Source organism: Nycticebus coucang, chromosome 7, assembly GCF_027406575.1.
Source record: "Nycticebus coucang isolate mNycCou1 chromosome 7, mNycCou1.pri, whole genome shotgun sequence".
NCBI classification, from domain to species: Eukaryota; Metazoa; Chordata; class Mammalia; order Primates; family Lorisidae; genus Nycticebus; species Nycticebus coucang.
In genome coordinates this window covers 85,801,590-85,821,194 of record NC_069786.1, presented here as the reverse complement: position 1 = coordinate 85,821,194, position 19,605 = coordinate 85,801,590, and the positions used below count along the sequence as shown (strand labels likewise).

The window sequence follows — 19,605 nt, the reverse complement described above, 5'->3', positions numbered from 1 at the left end:
CGCGTGTGTGAATGAGAAAAGGGTGAGATGGGAGGGCCGCTTACCATTTCACCTTTGCCACCAGGACTACCGCTACTTCCAGGAGGCCCCTAAGGAGGAGGAAGAAAACCACATGATATTACTAATGCAAATGGTGTGTATATATTTTTAAATAATTTGTTTGTAAAATAAATTCTGGGGTGAGTTAGTTATGCTTTGTGGAGGTTAGGTGATTCCTCCAACCATAGCAGAACATAATGAAATGCAGGCATAAGACTCCTCATTATCTAAATGAATTAGAAATAATATGCAGTTGATCTAAATTATTAAAGAACAAATAAATGGAAGAGGTTTTCAGTGTTGTTTCTTATCCAAATTATTCTGATTGCTGATTAGTTCAAGGAGCATTCTTCAAAGTAGATAAATATCCTATCCATCCTCCACTTCATTTTGTGTCATAAAAACATAAAATTCATATGCAACCCTCAACAACTACCATTTTTGCTACTAATCAAATTAGTATGTATCATAATAGTATTACTGAAAGGCACTTAGCAACATTTTATTTTTCAAAGAAGCAATTTTAATTGTTAGCAATATTGAAACTGCACCCTCCTGCTCTACTGCCATAGTTGCTACTTACTGGAGGACCTGGAGAACCAGCGTGTCCCTGAGGTCCAGGTTCTCCTCTTTGTCCAGGGGAGCCAGAGGAACCAGGAGCTCCTGCAGGTCCAACTTCACCCTGATAGATAAAACCTTATGTAGTCAGTTTTCCTTGTCATTTCTAACCACTTAGCCAGTTCATCCTTCAGTCCAGTTTAAACCCATGTCCTAAAGGCCAGGGTAGTATGACTCTCCTGAAGTAAGGAATCATTAATCATAAAGCAGAGAAAAATAGTGACTGTGTGTATGACTATGTTATCTCTGCTTCCCAGAAAGAGAAGAATCTGGGAAAATGGAGAAGGCATCAGAAGAGATATCAAGATAGTTGAATGCCAGAGATAACACGTTTTAGAAAAAAAAAATAGGGCTTTAAAATATGTAAAGATAAATGCTATCTATTTGATGGGCTTAGAAAATTATTTGCAAGAAGCAATTCAATGCTTTTCTGTTATCTCCAAGACATCTTTATATTCCTCTATAGAAATAAATGTTTACCTTAGCACCAGGAGATCCAGGGAATCCTGCACTTCCAGGGGGACCAGGTGGGCCCTGAAAAAATTAAATGTCAAGAGCTCTTTATCAAACAAATGAGAAGTAATACTATTAATAAATAATAAACAAGTGTATATAAAATAAATAAGATACTTATGGAGATAAAAATAATATTCAGTATTTATGGATAAACATTACAAGGAAAAAAATGTGGTAAAATGAGAAAAGAGTGAAATTTAAAATTAGAAATTCTGGATTTCTCACCAATTCTGCCGTGAATTTTGTGACTTATAGGTTACTTATCCTTGAGCTTTCGTACTCTAGTTTACAAAATGGAAGTAACATCTTTTATAACCTATTTTGTAGGGCTCTATTAATTGTCGTGTCAAACATTGCATGTAACTAACATTGTATGCCACATACAAATGTTAGCCAATTGTCAAATAGCATATGGAGCATCGGAACATAGATTTTGTTTATAGGCTTGGTGTCAGTTTGAACCAGCAGTTTATGTACAATGTTGAGTATTTGGGTCTGCAATAATTATTTGTTTTAAATGCAAAAATAGTCAATATAATAATAAATGTATTACTCCTGTTTCCCGGAAAATAAGACATCCTGCAAAAATAAGACCTACTCACAGGAAAGATAAGACGTCCCCTGAAGATAAGACCTAGCGCATCTTTGGGAGCACACCTTAATATAAGACACTGTCTTATTTTTGGGAAACAGGGTAGCTATATCAATATATAACTTATATTATAAAATAATCCACAACCCATAATCTCTCATTTCCTTGGAATAAATCAGAGTTAGATGAAAGGTTACTTACTGGTTGACCATCACTACCTCGAGCACCATCGTTACCACGAGAACCCTATAAAAGAAAAGTTTGTCTCAAATATATAATTCCTAATGGCTGGTCACAGGTAATACTTTTGACAAAATTTCTAACTCAATCGAGTAAAGTTTCTTTCAATACTGAAATCTGCTCAATGATTCTACATTTTACAGTCAAATTGTTAAGATTGTGCTATATACAGCAATGACCATATGTAGACCCATCATTGGATTTGAATGACAGAAATATCTCCCGCAGGAGATTAATATAAAACATTCATTTCATTGTAACTATAGCCCAAATTTTGATGAAGTGAGTTTGAGCATAATTTTGAAGAAAGGACATTCTTGTGCAGATTTTTACAGCCTGAAAACTGGACTGTCACTATGGGCTGTCATTGTGGAATGTTGATGACAATACTTACCGCTGCTCCAGGGAGTCCGGGCCGTCCTCTTTCACCAGGAGCCCCTCTTGGACCCTACAGAATAAAATTGGTAATATGCTCTTACTTTAATTTAAATTTGATATGTGTGAGAACTGTTGGGGAGGGAAGAGGGTGCAAGGCCAGTTTTGGGTTAGACTGAGGTGAGTAGTACAAGTGAAACTTATACAATAAGAAATATAATTACCATGGGTCCAGGAGCTCCATTTTCACCTGGAAGACCATTTTCACCCTAGATACATATAAAATATGTCACTAATTTATATAACAGGAAGAGAATTTTATAGTTTTTAAGCACAGGATATTATGAAGAATACCATGAAAACTAATAAAGTTTTAGTTTTTAACAACATTCCAATTTCTATAGCATTTTATTTATCAAACATCTCAATTTCTATATTTTAAAAACTTGATGTCTAAACAGCAGTAATGGATGAGTTACACTGGGATGCCCAACCATTTCTGATCTAGAGTCTTTAAAGTATCATGGAAGCTTTAACAGAACATTAGCTTCCAGTATGTAAAATACAGGTAAATTTCAGAAGAAGTTAAGTCCTACAACATGAATCTTAAATATAGCTTTAAAGCGTAAATTAATTTAATATGAAAATGTGATTTTGTTGTGATTTACCTTTAATCCAGGAGCACCTGTTTCACCCTTTTCTCCATTTCGCCCATCAAAGCCCTATTATAAAAATAGTAAAAATATTAAGATCTGTTAATAACCCAGAATGGTTAGTAGACTTTACAATGAATTTTCATAATTAGCTTTTATTCATAGTACTATTTGCAACAACTTAAAGAACTTAAACTCTTTTAAGTGGTTTGAGGACATTTCCTATTGATTTTGTAGAAAAAAACTGAACTAATTAGAAAGTGCAATTTAATCTGACAAAAAAGTTACCTGAACTGCAGAGCCAGAACATGAATTTTATAGATTTTTATTTCTATTAAGTTGATAGATTTTGAACTCAATTGGTTGGATCTACTTAACATTCATCATAGAATGAAAGTTATTTAATTCAATCCATAAATCATATTGACTAAATAAGTAACACATAAGTGATAATAGATTTTCATAATTTTCTGATAGTGACATAAGAAAATTAAAATTTTCACAAGCCTTTCAGACACATAAAATCAGCTCATTTATTTTGCATAAAATCACTAGTTTGGCCAACAAAGTTGATAGTTTTTTTAAATAATCAAATTAATTACTTGTCAGAATCAACCTGTTTTGGCACATAATTGTCCAATAAATTTGGTTAAGCAAGAGAACACAGCAAAATGGACCAACTTGAGGCAATTCAGGAACTTAACTTACTCTGTGTCCTTTCATGCCAGGGAATCCGGGCATCCCAGCCGGACCTTTTGCACCCTAAAAATAATTAATAGAAAAGATATTAATGGACCATCAGATAGAATCATGATCTAGTAATAAAATATCTTTCATTTTTTGTTTATTTCAATTTAAATTATCTAGTAACTTGCAAGCTAAGAGAACTGTGATCACTCCGAGTAATTTCTTAGATGCTGAAAACTTACTGCTGGTCCAGGCAATCCACGTTCTCCAGTTCGTCCGGGTCTACCTGATTCTCCCTAGGTGGAGACATAAGGAATATATAGGTCCTTGTATAGAAGAGAATACATTATAACCAATGTTCAAACACGAATTTGCATTTTTTTCACCATGGTTGGACTAAATGTGTATTTATGAGATTAACTTTCTTAGTAAAAGGAATGGGGAGAGCTTTTCCTACCTCAATATAAACTTAAAAAGAGCTTATGCAGACTCCTCTCATCACTGAAATATTATGATCTTCTCTTAACCAAGAGAGAAGTATTGGGACATTAAATGGGCGTAATATTAAAGGTGTGTATAAGTGTTCAAGTTTATAAAGTACTGATATTGATGCCTTCGTTATAAAAAAAAAAAAAGGAGAAGGCACTTATTCCTCCTCCAGTTAAATGACGCATTTAATGGATGATTATTCTTGACAATCAAGAAGCATATTTTTGGGTTTTATTAGTTTGGAATGCAACAAATGCATTAGATATTTATAGATTAGCATGAAATAAAATACTGTTAAGACAATCATTTTTTGAATAACTTTGTTTTCCTCTGGATTCTGGCATAAGTAGATATTGTTTTTAATATTCCAAGTTAAAATATGCTGTATCTCCATTCACTCCTTAAAACTTACATCTTTTCCAGCAGGACCAGATGGACCCATAGCACCAGGAGGTCCTGGAGGGCCCTGAAATAAAGAAAATGAAAACCAAACATATTTGTATATATTTCTCTTTTTATTTATTATTATACATTGTGTATATCCCTGGAAAGAATCTCTTTTAGAAAATGCTTTCAGTGATTCTCAACGTGAAAATGATACTTGCTGAGTTATCATTAGGCTATCTCTTCTTTTTACTGTTTACTAATTTACTTTCAATAAAAATTAAAAACATCATGTGTCTATATTTTATACTGCATGTGAATATTTGTAAATCCAAATGTATCTGTACATTGTTTGAGATGTTAAATATATCCAAATATAAATTATTTGTAAATATTTTAAAATGTGTTAAAATAACCCCATCTTACTTGGTTATTTACATAGAATATCCTTCTGGAGTACTCTGTTAGATAATGCTATGTCTGTTATATAAGTTTAATATATATATAGATAGATAGATAGATAGACAGAGAGAGAGAAAGTAGATACAGGGTTACAGGAAAATGAAATGTATATTTAATTGGCATAGAATTTGTATCAACTCTGGGAAGTGGACTATTGTGATTAACCAGAGAATTCCTAAATTAAGTAGTATCTCTAAAATATCTGAGACATTAAAAGAGTCCAAAAGATCTTTGAAATCAGTTCAAGTATCATAAAATTCCATTTATTATTCATAGATTTAAGTATAAATTTAACCTACACTCTGTATGGATACAGGCCTGTTTCAGAAAATAAAGGTAGTTTCTATATAGAATTTTCAATTTATTAAATAAAGATTTAATTGTTACTTACTGCAGGACCAGCTTGCCCAGGTTCACCAGGGGGACCTTGGTATCCTGGAGAACCCTAGTGAATAGAATATATAAATGTTTTTCAAAGTGAAAAATATTCATATAATTCATTTACATCTTCACAATCAAAAATTGGGATTTATGAATATAGTCAGTAAATTTTATACCAGTTAACAAAGGCGAGACCATTTATTTCTTCATGTCAGAATAGTGTTAATGTAGTCCATTTCATGCCACTGAAACTAACTTCTTTTTAACTCAAACTCATATTACATGCAAATTAATTTTACCAAGATTTTAATTATCAGTAGTTTCTGGTAGAAAGGAATTAAATTTGAATTCCAACATCTTTGAAAGAACTAAATTACAACAAGATCTCCATTAACTTGATGTGAATATCTATGGAGAAGAAAGCACCAAAAATGGTTATACTTACAGGGGAGCCAGGATGGCCAACTGTACCAGGGGGACCAGGAGGGCCTGGGGGACCCTGAAATATAAGTTGAATGATAAACACAAAATAGATAAATGTGAAATACGATTTAACCATCCATCAATGAGATGACTGTCTTAGAAATGATGCTGACATCTTTTAAAATGTAGACAACTATATCTCATTATTTGAGAACTATTTGTGAATATGATTAATTTTATGATATCTGCAATTAGGATCTCTCCAAGAAAGGAAATTCTTTCAGAATTAATAAAAATCATTGATAAATGTTATAAAGTATTGACCTGAATCCCTAAAGAAGAGAATTCACGCACTCATAATATTATCTAATTTTCCAGAAGGGAATTTCTGAAGGGAATTCACAATCTGGAAAAATTAGTACAAAATGCTACAGGAATACTCTCAATATTAGGATGACATTGCGTTGGTGAGGAAGCAGTTTCTTGCCTGGCAGCCAAATTCACAGTAAAAAATGTATATTTATGGGCATACTAGAATCCTAAGGTCAAAATTTCTAAAATAATGGTATAGATCAACACAAAACTCATAATTATCTTGATATACATATCACAGAGTTATATTGACATAGATATTTAGATGTCCACACGGGAATCATCATGCATGGGGTAATTCATTTTTCATCATTCAGAAATAGGGATAAAAGCAGAAAGCCTTCTATTTGTAGCATGCTGTTTCTAAACACTGATAGTTAAATTAAAAAAAAAAAACACTTTCTAATTAAATTTATCTTGTACACATCTTTCTGGAATGTCAATAAGTGGTGACTTCATTTATGTCCTTTTTTTCATAAAAAGTGTATATGTGATTAAAAGATAGGATTCATAACACAAAGTAGCGAGGAGCCATTAGTTATGTAAGTTAATACAATTTCCCTCTGGCTTTGAAAGGTACAGAAATATCACAGTTCTTAACACTGCAGAGATTTTTAAGATCGTCTCTTTATAATTTACTTTATACTAATTGTAGAGGTCTTTCCCTAACAGGTCATTTGGATCTATCGGCCAAAATATTGTCCTCTTTACTTTTTGAAGAAAGAAATATGAGGTGTAACAATCTGGGTGGCAATTATCCAGTGTTCCAGAAAAATCCAGTGCCATCTTTCATTTACATTTATGTACCTTTTGTATGTAATGAAATTACTACGTCTAACCTTCCTGATTATGGCTTCACATGAGTTGTTCCATTACCAAGGGTCATTTACATGGGACACCATTTGCATGTGCTTGGGTTTCAATGGTTTTTGCTGTTTTCTTCTATCAAAGCTCTAAGTCATTCATGTTGAGGGAAGCCCTTCAAGTACAAGGCAAAGAGCTACGATTTAAAGTAGATGAACTTGATGAATCAATGAATTCTGGAAATATTTATGTTTGACTTGAGAATTGAAGGTGAGATGGATGTGACATTGGATACTTAGGCTTTGATGTGTCATCCAGAAAGCAGCATGTAATGAATAAAATGATATAAAAGGAAGATTTTGAACAACATAGGCAAGAATAAAGAAGAGTAGAAGTGGAAATATTGAAATTTGATTACAATTAGAGTATACATGAACATAAGACCTCAGCGTGAAGGCAGGTGGGCTCCTGGCACAGGCGGTTGTTGTGGGAAGGGGTGGTGGTACAGGCAGAATGTGAAAGGTGGTGAGGAAAAGATGAAGTTAGGGGAAGAAGGAGGGGATAATGCTGCTATTTTCTTCCACAATCTTAACACAGATTAAGCTATTTTGTACAATTCCATAAAAATACTGTATTCCTAGAATAGCCATTCAAGATTCAACAAACTACAATGTTAAATAATGCTCTAAAATGGTAAGAAACATTTGTACATACAGCTGGCCCAGGAAAGCCGCCACCACCGAGTCCTCCAACTCCAGCCTTGACATCATATGAATCAAACTGGGGAGAATAGTTCTGTAGCAAAAAAATGGGTATATGTGATTATTTTAATATAGAGATCATAATTCTTTTTAAAAGCATTTAGAATTCCACAGATAGAAGCTTTCTGCATGCCAGAGGATATAGCATACATTAATTCTCCTGTTTCTTCTCTCTATAGCTTTAGATATTAGATATTTTACAGAAATGCTTCCTTGTGTAATGCACTAATCTTTCAACTGTGTGCAATTTTAATCTCCCTAATTTTTTCTGTATGCTCTTATTTAAACGATTATTTCTGAGATGTATTTACAACCTTACAAAAGTAGGATCAGAGGCTGAGGCTGAAAAAGACTTGAGGTAATATACTTCAGTGTTCTCACTATACACAGAAAAAAGTGAGCAAATTACTTTTCTAACAATTAGCGGTAGAAGTAAAACTCATATCCCCCGGCTTCTGATTAATATGAATAAAAGATTGGCCCCAATGTTTAACACCCCCATAGAAACTAGGCAAAACAATAGTAGAAAGGATTATATGCTTTTTTGGATTTCTTTGGATCTTATTTAGACTACTGGGTTAAGAAATTGGTCCTATTCGGATAAGAACGAGTTCAAATATATCTTTTGCTTCTTGTTAAATGACTTTTTGGAAAGCACCTTTTAATTCATAAAGGTTTGTGTATATATGTATTCTAATTCCATGTAACAAAAATTTTGTTATACACTTTGGTTATTTGTTTTATGTGCAGTATTAGCTGGTTGCCATGTTTCAGAAGGAGCAGGATGTGCTCTGAAGGATTAATCAGCAAGGGCATTTGTACAGTTATGAATAATCCTGCTGATTTGAGGTCAATAGGATGAGGGTATACACAGCTCATCAACTGCTTCCTGTGCAAGCTTTCAGAGGCTTTGCCATTGTTTGAAGAAGAATAAGGGATAGTTGTAGTACTTCCTAAATTCTGTAGGTTAATTCTTTTGGAAGTTGATGGTTCATCTCTCAAGCATAGAGTGTATGTTACCGACATGCTGAAAGTTGGAAAGTTGGGCAATTTTGCAAGCATATAGTAACAATAGCATTAGCAGCATGAAGAAGAGTAGACACTTAGAAACCACTAAGAATAGTGCCTCATGCATATAAGCACTACATAAGGATTTGTTAAATACATAAAATCAGAAAACAGATAAAAAGGACTTATAGTAGTGAAATGTAACGTAGACTAGAGAAAGAAGATAGCTAGGCAGTTTTGTAGGAGGGGACCTTGTTGTCTGTAAAGTATTATTACCTGACCACCAGTAGGACATGATTCACAGATTCCAGGGGGGCCAGGAGAACCAGGGGAACCGGGTTGTCCTGGAATACCAGGGTCACCATTTCTTCCAGGAATACCAGGAGGGCCCTAAAAACAATACATCCAAGGTAAAAATAAATAAAATGGCGAAAAATGCTAGTGATTTAACATTGTTACCTGATTATAGCTTCTCAACTTTATAATATTAGCATCAATACAAATGATATATTTTCATGGGTAAAAGTACATTTTTATCTAAATCAATAAATAATTTAAATGTAATATATTCCATTCTAGATTGACATATTTTTATTTTTCAAAATAGTAACGGAAAGACCTTATATGGAATTTGGGAAATTGAAATCTTTATATGTACAAATGACAAATTACCAGTTTGTCATTCAGTGTCATTATTCAAATATGTGGCATTAAAGAAAATGTAAGAATTTTGAAAATTCAGTGTCTGGTTAAAGATAGGGTAAGGAAAACGAACAAACAAACTATTCCTGGAACGATTATTAGATTTAATTATATTCAACTGGAAAATGTTGACTTACTGGATCTCCTTTGGGTCCTTGAGGTCCCTGACCATTAGGTGGGCGAGTGGGCTAATAAATGGAAAAGATACAGGTTAAAAAAAGACATCAGAATACTTTTTCTTGAAGTGTGGCTCAATTTGTATATTTCTTTCTAACCCAGATTGTTAGAAACCTATCTTTGTATCAGGATGTTCGCCTTTTCCTTGTAGTACCAGCATGGCTATTTGACAGACAAGACTTTTGTTCCCCATCAGGCTCCTGTCATACAGGTGCTATTCATGTTTGAATATGGAGCTTGAAAATGTACAATTTTCCTTTCAACTCACAGCTGTTGGAGGCTGTGGGCAAACTGCGCAACATTCTCCAAATGGAATTTCTGGGTTGGGGCAGTCTAGTTCTTGATCGTCACATAAGATGTCATCGCAGAGAACAGATCCTGAGTCGCAGACACATATTTGGCACGGTTCTGGCTTCCAGACATCTCTATCCGCGTAGGACTGACCGAGATGGGAGCATCCTCCTTCAATAGCTGCAAAATAAGTTGGATGATGTAATGTTTCCTTATGTTTTGCGGACATGTGATTTTTGTTATGTTGTCTTGACTATTTACAATAGCCAAAGTAGAGATAGGTGGAAATAATTTTTTCTTTTCATTAGAAAATCGTATTTTTGTATATAATTTGCTAAGAAATGAGAGAATGCTTAAAATACCAAGTGTGCTTATTAACCTCAAATTTGCACACCACGGTCAATTTTCCTTAAGACCAACAGGTATTTTAACTTCACTTAACAGTAAAAAATGTAATACCAATGTCACACAAGCATTTAAAAATTTATCTATTAGTGGTGCAACTGAAAATAGGTCTTTGTACCCAATTGCTATTCTTTGCTTTAACAGCAGATGGGAGCATTAAACTAAAAAGGTGATTCTGTCACTAAATCCGAAGACTTTCTGGATTTTATTAACCTACTTGAGAAGTCCAGGGGAAAACTGAGCTAATCTTGGCAGCACAAAACTCTTCCAGATTTTCCTGGGAAAGCTTTAACAGAGTTTATTGTACTTATTGAATATCACTGCTAGCTCTGTTGAACATTAGTAAGCCAAAATGATATGACATAATAAATTGTTTATCTCATATGGCTGCAAAATGGTTTCCAAATCACCAAAAAGAAAAAAAAATGTTTTTAAAACAAATATTGGCAAGGAGTAAGTAAAAAAAAATAAGGAAAAATATGAATCATGACCATGTATATTTGTGGCTTAAAATGGTAAAAAAAAAAAGTTGCTTCAACCAAAATTTTAGACTTACTTCATAATTATATGCAAGGTACTGAAATTTCAGCATCTACTAACAATGAATCAGCCTAGGGATTGCCAAAATAAAACCTGGTCTCAATTCTTAAAGCATTAGCTGTGGGTTGTGGTTAAACAGAACTTTAGTTCTTGAGGATTATTATGATTCTTTGCCAGTAATTGAGTAAATAAAGAATAAGTTTCTAAACATCTGCAAAATTTTTAGGAACAACAAATGATGTACTGTTCACTACTCTTATACTTTGGTAAGACAGTGAATTTTTATTTTCTCAAAGCCAAGATCTTTAAAATGTCTGCTAAAGGAAGCTTGCTTTGGAGTAGGCAAGTATTTTAAAACTACACATTTTGCTGCCTGGCAGTCAAGAAGCCCTTCAGGGCTAGTGAGATTTTTTTCCATCTGGACAGTATATATAGTCAAGAATACCAACTTTTCAAAGTTCTTGTTCCTATACCTTTTGCTCATCTGGAGTAATAATAATTTAGATACATAGTTAAATACTTTGAGTCGAAAGTTTATTTAGTAAAAGTTCATCAAAAAGGAGAATTTTAAAACCTAAAGACTCCACAACAGCACTGAAATTGTTTCCATTTCCCATTTCCATTTCTGTGTCCAGATACATATTAATGATCTTGTAATCAAACACATTTGACTGATTGAAGAAGTTTAAAAATATACTCTTGCTATGTGTTATAATTCCACAATTAATTTCCTTTAAGAAAATACAGTTAACAGTATGTTGCACTGGCAGCTAAGGCTCTTACACAGAAGTCTCACGGTCCTTAGTTTAAGTATCTGGTTAAATATGGTAAACCAAGGAAAAGAATAGTTTGCTTTCAAGAGGAATAAAATGCTCTAGGCAGCCATTTACAAGATTGGGAAATAAAAAAGAAGATGAGATTCAGAACTAAGTCATCTCATGTTGTTCCCTTCTGCTCTTAGATATCTGTTTTCATAGGAGCTTTGAAAAAAGACAGTTAAATGTTTTTGCAAAATATTAAGTAAAAGGGAAATAATCTTAATGGTACTACAGGAAAAAGTAATGTATCTTACAATTATGTCCTTTATTGTTGTTAGTTAAGTCTCCCTGTGCCCATTTTACTTAATTTTAAATTGTATTTCCATGCCATTTGGTATTTCTATTCCTTACTACAAAGTTCAGCTCTGAAATGAATTTACAGGTGATCACAAATGGAACACATTAGACTAATCTTCTTGCTGGAATCTAGACTGTAAGACATAATCAATCTAGCACATGACATAATTCACTCTCAGCTTCTTTTTCCTTAGCTTTCTATCTTGGAACTTTAAAGAAAAGTAAAACCTAGTAATATCATTTTATATTTTTAGATATGCTTAAAGCTTACTTTTTTGTTATTTTTATTTCCATTCTCCTAATGTTAAATCATGCTGACTTGAAATAATCTTATTGCTATAACTAAAAAAAATGCAAATTATACTTGCCTTAATACCATATTTGAAGTTAAAATAGCATTCCCCAAAGAATCTAATTAAATTGTTAACTTAGCTGAATGACAAGTGAATATATATTTTTTCTTTTCTGACTGAATTCTTATCTGGGAAATAGATATTCTTTCATCTGAAAATATAAAAAAATCACAAATTTTGTATGTAAATTAACTTTTTAAATTATTTTAGAAAGTTGAGTGTTTTGTAAGTGTGAGTACTTAGAGTTTATGTCATTTCCAACTGAAATATTTTGGTTTGGCTTTTAAGGGATACCCTTTGGTAAACATATATTTTTATTAAAAATGTTTCTGTTTACATATTTATAAGAATATCTTAAAATATGTTACATGAAGTATCTGTACATTATAGAAAGATAATTTCAATTTAAAAATACTATTTTGCATGGACACGGTAGATTCTATTTATTATTGCTTCCATCAGAAAAAAAAAACTTTATGAATCATCATTTCTAGTTGTTTCCTTGTTTTATTTTTTATAAATATATAATATTCCTAGTTCCAATTAGAAACATTAAGTTGATTAATATTTTATCCTAACAAGAATAAAATGATTAGTAACTGAAAAATTAAAAGTTCATTTATCTAATCACCAATTGCATGGATAATATAATCTGATTGGTGTCAAATTATAAGAACACAGAAGAAAATATATTCTACTTGTCCTATTACAATTGGTTTATATCTTTAAATTTTATGCTCTGATAGCCAAGATTTTACATCTTACCTTTCTTATCACTAATTCACTAAGTACTTTAATTTCTTCCTTGGAGTAATCGGATTTACCATTGTTAGTAAAACTAGTACCAAGAGGAGCTTGTATAGTACCTCCTATGTTCAGGTACTGTTCTGAGTGGTTTGCTATATCCTTTGCTAAATGCTCTCAAAGGCCCAAGAGCTGATTGTCATAATCAAAATCTGAGACACAGAAACTTCAAGTAATTTTTTGAAGGTTAATGGTTGGGTTAAAACTATGATTTGAACATATCTCTACATTTGATACTTTAACTACTGCATTCTATTCCTTTGTTGCTCTTTCAAAAACTGAGTGGGATGGAAGAAGCCAACTTCAAAACTCTGTCTCATATGGGTTATAAGAACTGCAAGGTTAAAACCAATCTAAGAAGGTAAATTTTCAAGAAACAGTTCTCTGCAAAATATCTTCTGTCTGATCTGAAAACAGAAAGGTACCATCTGGAGTTGGATTCTATTGTTTATTTTCTCTTGACCTCATGAAAAAAAGAGTGGTATCTCCCAAGCCACCCTGATAACATCCAGACCACCAAGAGGATAAATGTGTGATTCAGAAACCCAGCATATGTTTTGCCCATACCCAAAGGTGAAAGATTTTAACAGCAACAACAATAACAAACATATAAGCCTTCCTTATCCAATGCAAAAACATGTTTAGGACGTCTTACTAACACATTACATTTTAGAAAATGTAGTTACTAAATGATTTGCATTCATGAGCTTCTAACTTCATTAGAAGTTTTCCTTGAATAAAACTTGGCATTATGAACATGTTTTGCAACTTGAAAGAATCTCCTGTGACTTTAATTAACTTGATAAATGTAGACTCTGTTCATCACCTTCTGCACTAAAAACTACGGAAAAAAATCTCAGAAAAATATATGCTACTGCACAGAAAATAGAAACTATCTTTCCAGGCAAATGTAATTTTTAGTAATTTTCAGATCTTTTGTCTTTTATTTTTATATCATTTGGGCATTTTGACTTTTGCTGTCTCTGAATTTTTAATTTTGTTCCTAAGATTACATTTTAAATGGCAGTGTTTGACCTCAGTCATGGAAAAACAAGGGTTTATTAGTTAATCTGAAAGGAATCCACTTCGGCTGTGTTTTCATTAGGCACAGACAAATTCTAGTGGTTCATGTAACTCCTCAAACTGCAGTTTACAAATGATTCATGCAAGAATAGCTATCTCATTTTTTCCATTGTCATCTTGACATGAAACAGGCAAAATTTCTTCTTTGAAAACTATGGAATTTTTTACACTATATGGCCCATTCCCCATTTTTTTCGTTTTTGAGTGTGGAAAAAAATGAGACTGAGCTTCCCCACTTCTGCACCCCCCCCCAGGGAAATATGTTTTACAAGAAACATTTCTCTGAGATGATTCCAGAAAGCTATTGTGGACCTGGAAACTTTACAAATGTTCCTCATGTCCAGCAAAAGCAATAACATCTTTCATCTTTAATGTTTAACTCTTAAGCAATCTACTTCAATCACTTCAAGTCAGTGATATTGCTTGATGTTATAAAACAAAGAATTGTGCTGCATAATCTTTGGAACTCTGCTCCAAAGAAGTAATTCACATCGGAAACCATGGAGTTTCGGTAGATGGCACTCTTCTCTGAGTGACAACTCAAGGTCCAACATGGAAATCTGAGTGTGGAACAGGGATTTTCCTGAGGAGTTTATGGTCTCAGTCATAATCCTTGTAAACTGACAGCCAATGGCTCTTAATTTTTTTAAATAAGCCTGAATATAAGACAGCAACCTAGAAATCTGAATTAGTTAAAGCACATTTGATCACAGTTTTTCCTTCTTTCCCAGAATTGGTGTAGTGGCTTTACCATCTTCTTATAATGGTGAACTGTTTAATTTCAGAATTTAATCAGGTATCTATTTGCTTACAGGCTTTTAGATTATCTGATAGTGAACGCTCTGGAAGTGGTAAGGAAATACAAGGTATAATGAATGGAAAACACAAAATTTTGTATCATAATATTTTATTAACTTACAGTTAGTATTGTCACAGAACTGATGACAATTTCTTTTTGAATCATGAGCTTCTTAGCTTCTCCTTTTAAAAAATAGATTTACCAGTTTAAAGTTAACTATTACATGGAAAAATACCCTTTTACAGCTTTAGAAATGCATAGCTCCTACATTTTCTAGGACAATACATAATTTTTCAGTACCTCCTTTCAATGACAAATAGTTACAAAAATAAGAAAACTCAGTACTCTGATTTTAGTATTTGTTTTGTGTTTTCTAATTATCTAAGATTTAACAGAATTTTGGTTCTAAACTGAATTCCTTCATTTTCTAGTTTTGTAATCTTAAAGCACTGGATCCATGTTAGATGGCTGACACAGAGATATATGAAATTGTATATTCTCTCCTCTTAGAAATATAATTGTTCCTGGTGATTTTGTGCTACTTTTTTTCAGGTCTGTTCAGTATGTTTATAATGGGGGTGGCACAAACCAGAAAAGTTGAATGTTACCTAATGAGTAACAAATTCTCTCTTAAAGCATAATGAAAACTAGACTCTACTACAGGTAATGAGGAACAGATTCTCTGAAACTATTTCCAGTTTTGAAATTCTTGGGTTCATGTTAGTGGAACAATCAGTATCACAAAATATAGAAGGTAAACATTAGAACTTTATTTAGTTAAATAAAGTTTCTGTCCCTGCTCTAACGAAGCAATCAAAATCACTTGGTAATAGCTATCTATGTGTCTATCTAATAAACGGTGAGTAAAATGCTTTTTCCAAATAAAGACAACATCAGAGATGTAAAAAAATATTTTTTAAAAGTAGTCTTATGTGCAAGGTTGAAAGGGGTAGAGCATTTAAGCTAATTTTTCAGAGTCTGAGTATTTTAATGATGGTGAGTGTGAGTATGTGTATTTAGCAAAACTTTATCAGTAATATATCCATTTCCTTTGGAAAGTAGTTTACCATGTAAAATTCAGTTATATAATATTTTTTAAGTTTTTTTATAAAACACTAAATTCAAGGATGTAACATTCATGTTGGCATTGATTATGTAAATGGTAACTTGGCCTATCAGCCACTAGGTGATGCATCTTTGCACTTAAAATTTGACATGTTTATAAACTACAGGAAACATAAAACATACCACGTTTCTCCGTTGGTAGAATAAAACACACAAATTATTTCACCATTTGTAAAAAGACCAAAATTCTTTGTGAGCATATGTTTTTGCTCTAGAAAACTTGTGGGAGTAGGCTAGAAGTTCCAGTTCATTAGAGTTGTGCTGTCTCTATAATTATTAGGGCTTACATAAGAAACCCCCACCAGAACTTTTAGACTGTTACCAGTGTGCTGTATATTCAGCCACCTCCTATAACTTTCCCAAAGCTTATCCATCAGTGGAATTTTCTTGTAAAACCCACAGGGAACGTAAGATGCACTGTCCTAAATCACATAAACATTTTTTTTCATGACAAACAAAAACAACATGATGAACAAATTCTCTTTCAACTCTTTTGAGTTGTAAGCACACAAAAACATTATCGGCAAAATTTCATTAATGTTAATTTTTTTGTAACTGAGTAGAGAACAGATAATAACAGAACTTATGTGATGTTAAGATTAATGTAGAAATCAAACACCCTTTTTTCCTCTAAAGTTGGATTGAGAAAAAAAAAAAAAAGGTGCTCATAAAAGGTTGTAACCAGTAGGCAACTACAAATGTTTTTATCTGAACAAAAAGCCTATAACAAAAGGTGTCGTCTTTTCAATAGTTGGATGGTTGGGAGTAGTAGTCATTTGGTAGCCTAAGGAAGGAGTTGGAGTTGAAACATCTTCTGTGACGGACTGAGAGGGAAGGACAAGAGAGAGGAATAAAAGGGAGCAAGGTTGAAAGTTTAACGGGAAAAAAGGGTGAGGAGGCAAGTGGAGAGAGAGAATTGAAAATAGAGGTGGAGACATAAGGAAGACCCAGGGGGAGTAGAGAGGAAGTGACAGAGGAAGGGGCGATGGTGGAGGAGAGAGGGGCTTGCTTGGGATGGGGGCGGGGTGACGAGGGAAGGAAGGAATTGGGGGAGGAGGTTTAAAGGAGCCAAAAAAGGTGGAGACAGCTGAAGGGAGGGGAGGGAGGGAGAGGAGGAGTAAAGGGGAGAAGAAAGGAAGGGAACAAGGGATATGGGTGTTTCTTTTCTTTTGCGGCCGTGGGCTGACTGTAACTGAGAAAATGTGATTTGCGTATCCCCTCCACACACACATACACACTCACAAGTATTACCTGTGAGGACACCAAGATATTTGCTATTACAAGAAAAAAACTAATTTAGATATAGCATATTTGCAAAAACTATAGGCTTACATGTAATCATGTTTAATAATGTGCAAATAGAAATTTCATATAGCTATCTAATAATTTCATCTAGTTATCTTTACATTTAGCATTTAAATATTTCTATGAAAGTTTATACTTCAGTTTGTCTGGTATTTTCCTGACTACAAGGAACATGTGGATGAAGGGAAATACTTTTGCATAAATAATGAGATAATTGTGCTTTGGGGGAAATTAAAACTATTACATGCCCCTATTAGAAAATACAGCAAATCAGCTTTTAGAAGTCAATCAGTACGGGTATCTTTACCTTTTTCTTTCGTAGAAAAGTCAAAACCTTACTGTCGAAAACATTAAAAAATATTTTCTTTATTAATGCAAGTGCAGTTCAAATGTAGAACACCCCAAAATACTATACCCTTAACAATAACTATCAGGAAATATGCATTAAGCAACTAGGTAAGTGCTTCAAAGAGCATGAAAACAAGAATGATGAAATATTTCTTGTAGTTTGAATATTTTAAAGATGGTTAGAAGATATCATCTTTTTGCCAGTTTACAGAAATATATTCAGTGATTCTAATAATGCATAGTATCTTTCTTTAGACTATTCTCAATGCATGCTATTTAAAATGCATTATTTTATTGGGAAAACAATGTCCAATATTGCATCCTTACAAAGAATCCAGCAGACCAAGAAGAACATGAAATTATTACAAGAGACCAATAATTTCCAGACTTGCTAGGGAAGCATTCCAAGATGTTAACAACTCGGGAGGGAAACTTTTCAAAGTCGTATTTAAGTTTCCAGTGCCTTTAACATGGAAACAAGTTAGAAGAAGAACAGCTTTAATTTAAGGAACCAGAGAACTGTTAAATACACATATGACACCATTCTTTTCAACAAATGTACCAAGCACACTCATGGCCAGTTTAACATTTTAGAATTGAGAGCTGATAGAGGAAATTATATTTTAGGCAGCTGCTTTCCCCCCCTTTCTACATTGTTGTGAGAAGAAAAGACAAAAAAAAAACAAAAACAAAAAACAAACATAAAGTTTCTTGAAATCAGTACCACTCACCTTCCTGGGGTTGTTGTTGTGCCAAAATAACAGTGGAATGAAGCAGAGCAAGAAGTAACAAGCTCCCCTTTTGCACAAAGCTCATCATGTCTAAATATCAGACATGAGACTCTTTGTGCAAAAAGGAGAAGGAAAAAGCAGTTCAAAGTAGCACCATCAGTTGTTCCCTGCCCTTCAGCACCGGGCCCGTCATAAAACTCAGCCACTGAGATTCCTTTGCTTTGGCCTTAAATAGGAAAAAGTTTGGCTTCCCTCACTTTCCAGCCCCTTTCTGAAATATGAGAGCAGCACCCATCCCCTTGGCAGGGCAGTAAAAGAAATGATTAATATTTCTTTTTCCCTTATAGAAGACAGAAACCACAAAGAAAGAAAAATAGCACATCTGGAGCTTGTGCATCTGGTTAGGTTATAAGTTTGTTACATATTTAGTCTTAAATATATGTTTGTACACCTTAGGAACATGTACAGAAATGCTCTGCCTTGCAATTTAATGTACAGAAATTAAATGTATATATATTTTTATTTCCCTTTAAAAAGTTAACACATAATTTTGGAAAAAAATGTCTTAATGCCCATCTCTTGAGCATGGCTAATTTGCAAACCTCTTCTTGTTGAAATATTTTTAAATTGGGACTTTGCCAGAATCCACCCTAACTTAATTTAAATAGAGAACTGGGAGAGATTAGCTGAAAGAAAAGCCTCAGTCTGTCCCTTCTACTCAAATATCCAACCTAGCTCCTGCAAGTTAAATCTCAGGCAAACGTCAAAAGATCAAGTATTTAAGCTATGTTTAAATGGCACCCTAAAAAGTTAAATACTTATCTACAGTTCTTTCCATTTCTTACAGATTGCTTCAGAGTGCTCTCTCCTGAGAGTTTCCAGTTTTTCACGCTGCTTAGGAAAGCCAGTAGAGATTTTTCTAGAGAAAAATTCAGTCTTTTTGTGTCTTATCTACATAGGAAATTAGAAGAGAGTTTAATCACATGGAATTAGCAGAAGAGTACCAGGAAAAATTCTAATTTT

The 19,605-nt window shown here is 33.3% G+C and overlaps 1 protein-coding gene across 1 annotated transcript in view; it reads right to left on the bottom strand.

Moving 5' to 3' along the window:
- The window catches only part of COL3A1 (collagen type III alpha 1 chain), a 36,673-nt gene extending 17,834 nt beyond the window's left edge, over nucleotides 1–18,839 (bottom strand). Inside the window, exons 1-17 of the mRNA XM_053597826.1 lie at nucleotides 18,583–18,839; nucleotides 9,952–10,154; nucleotides 9,644–9,694; nucleotides 9,081–9,194; nucleotides 7,750–7,830; nucleotides 5,882–5,935; nucleotides 5,447–5,500; nucleotides 4,622–4,675; nucleotides 3,963–4,016; nucleotides 3,742–3,795; nucleotides 3,049–3,102; nucleotides 2,605–2,649; nucleotides 2,400–2,453; nucleotides 1,967–2,011; nucleotides 1,138–1,191; nucleotides 623–721; nucleotides 45–89 (exon numbers count right to left, since the gene is read on the bottom strand). Coding sequence (XP_053453801.1) covers nucleotides 45–89; nucleotides 623–721; nucleotides 1,138–1,191; nucleotides 1,967–2,011; nucleotides 2,400–2,453; nucleotides 2,605–2,649; nucleotides 3,049–3,102; nucleotides 3,742–3,795; nucleotides 3,963–4,016; nucleotides 4,622–4,675; nucleotides 5,447–5,500; nucleotides 5,882–5,935; nucleotides 7,750–7,830; nucleotides 9,081–9,194; nucleotides 9,644–9,694; nucleotides 9,952–10,154; nucleotides 18,583–18,670 — 1,203 coding nt within the window. The 5' untranslated portion in view covers nucleotides 18,671–18,839. The remainder of the gene's footprint in view (nucleotides 1–44; nucleotides 90–622; nucleotides 722–1,137; nucleotides 1,192–1,966; nucleotides 2,012–2,399; nucleotides 2,454–2,604; nucleotides 2,650–3,048; nucleotides 3,103–3,741; nucleotides 3,796–3,962; nucleotides 4,017–4,621; nucleotides 4,676–5,446; nucleotides 5,501–5,881; nucleotides 5,936–7,749; nucleotides 7,831–9,080; nucleotides 9,195–9,643; nucleotides 9,695–9,951; nucleotides 10,155–18,582) is intronic.
- Between the last annotated feature and the right edge of the window lie 766 nt (nucleotides 18,840–19,605).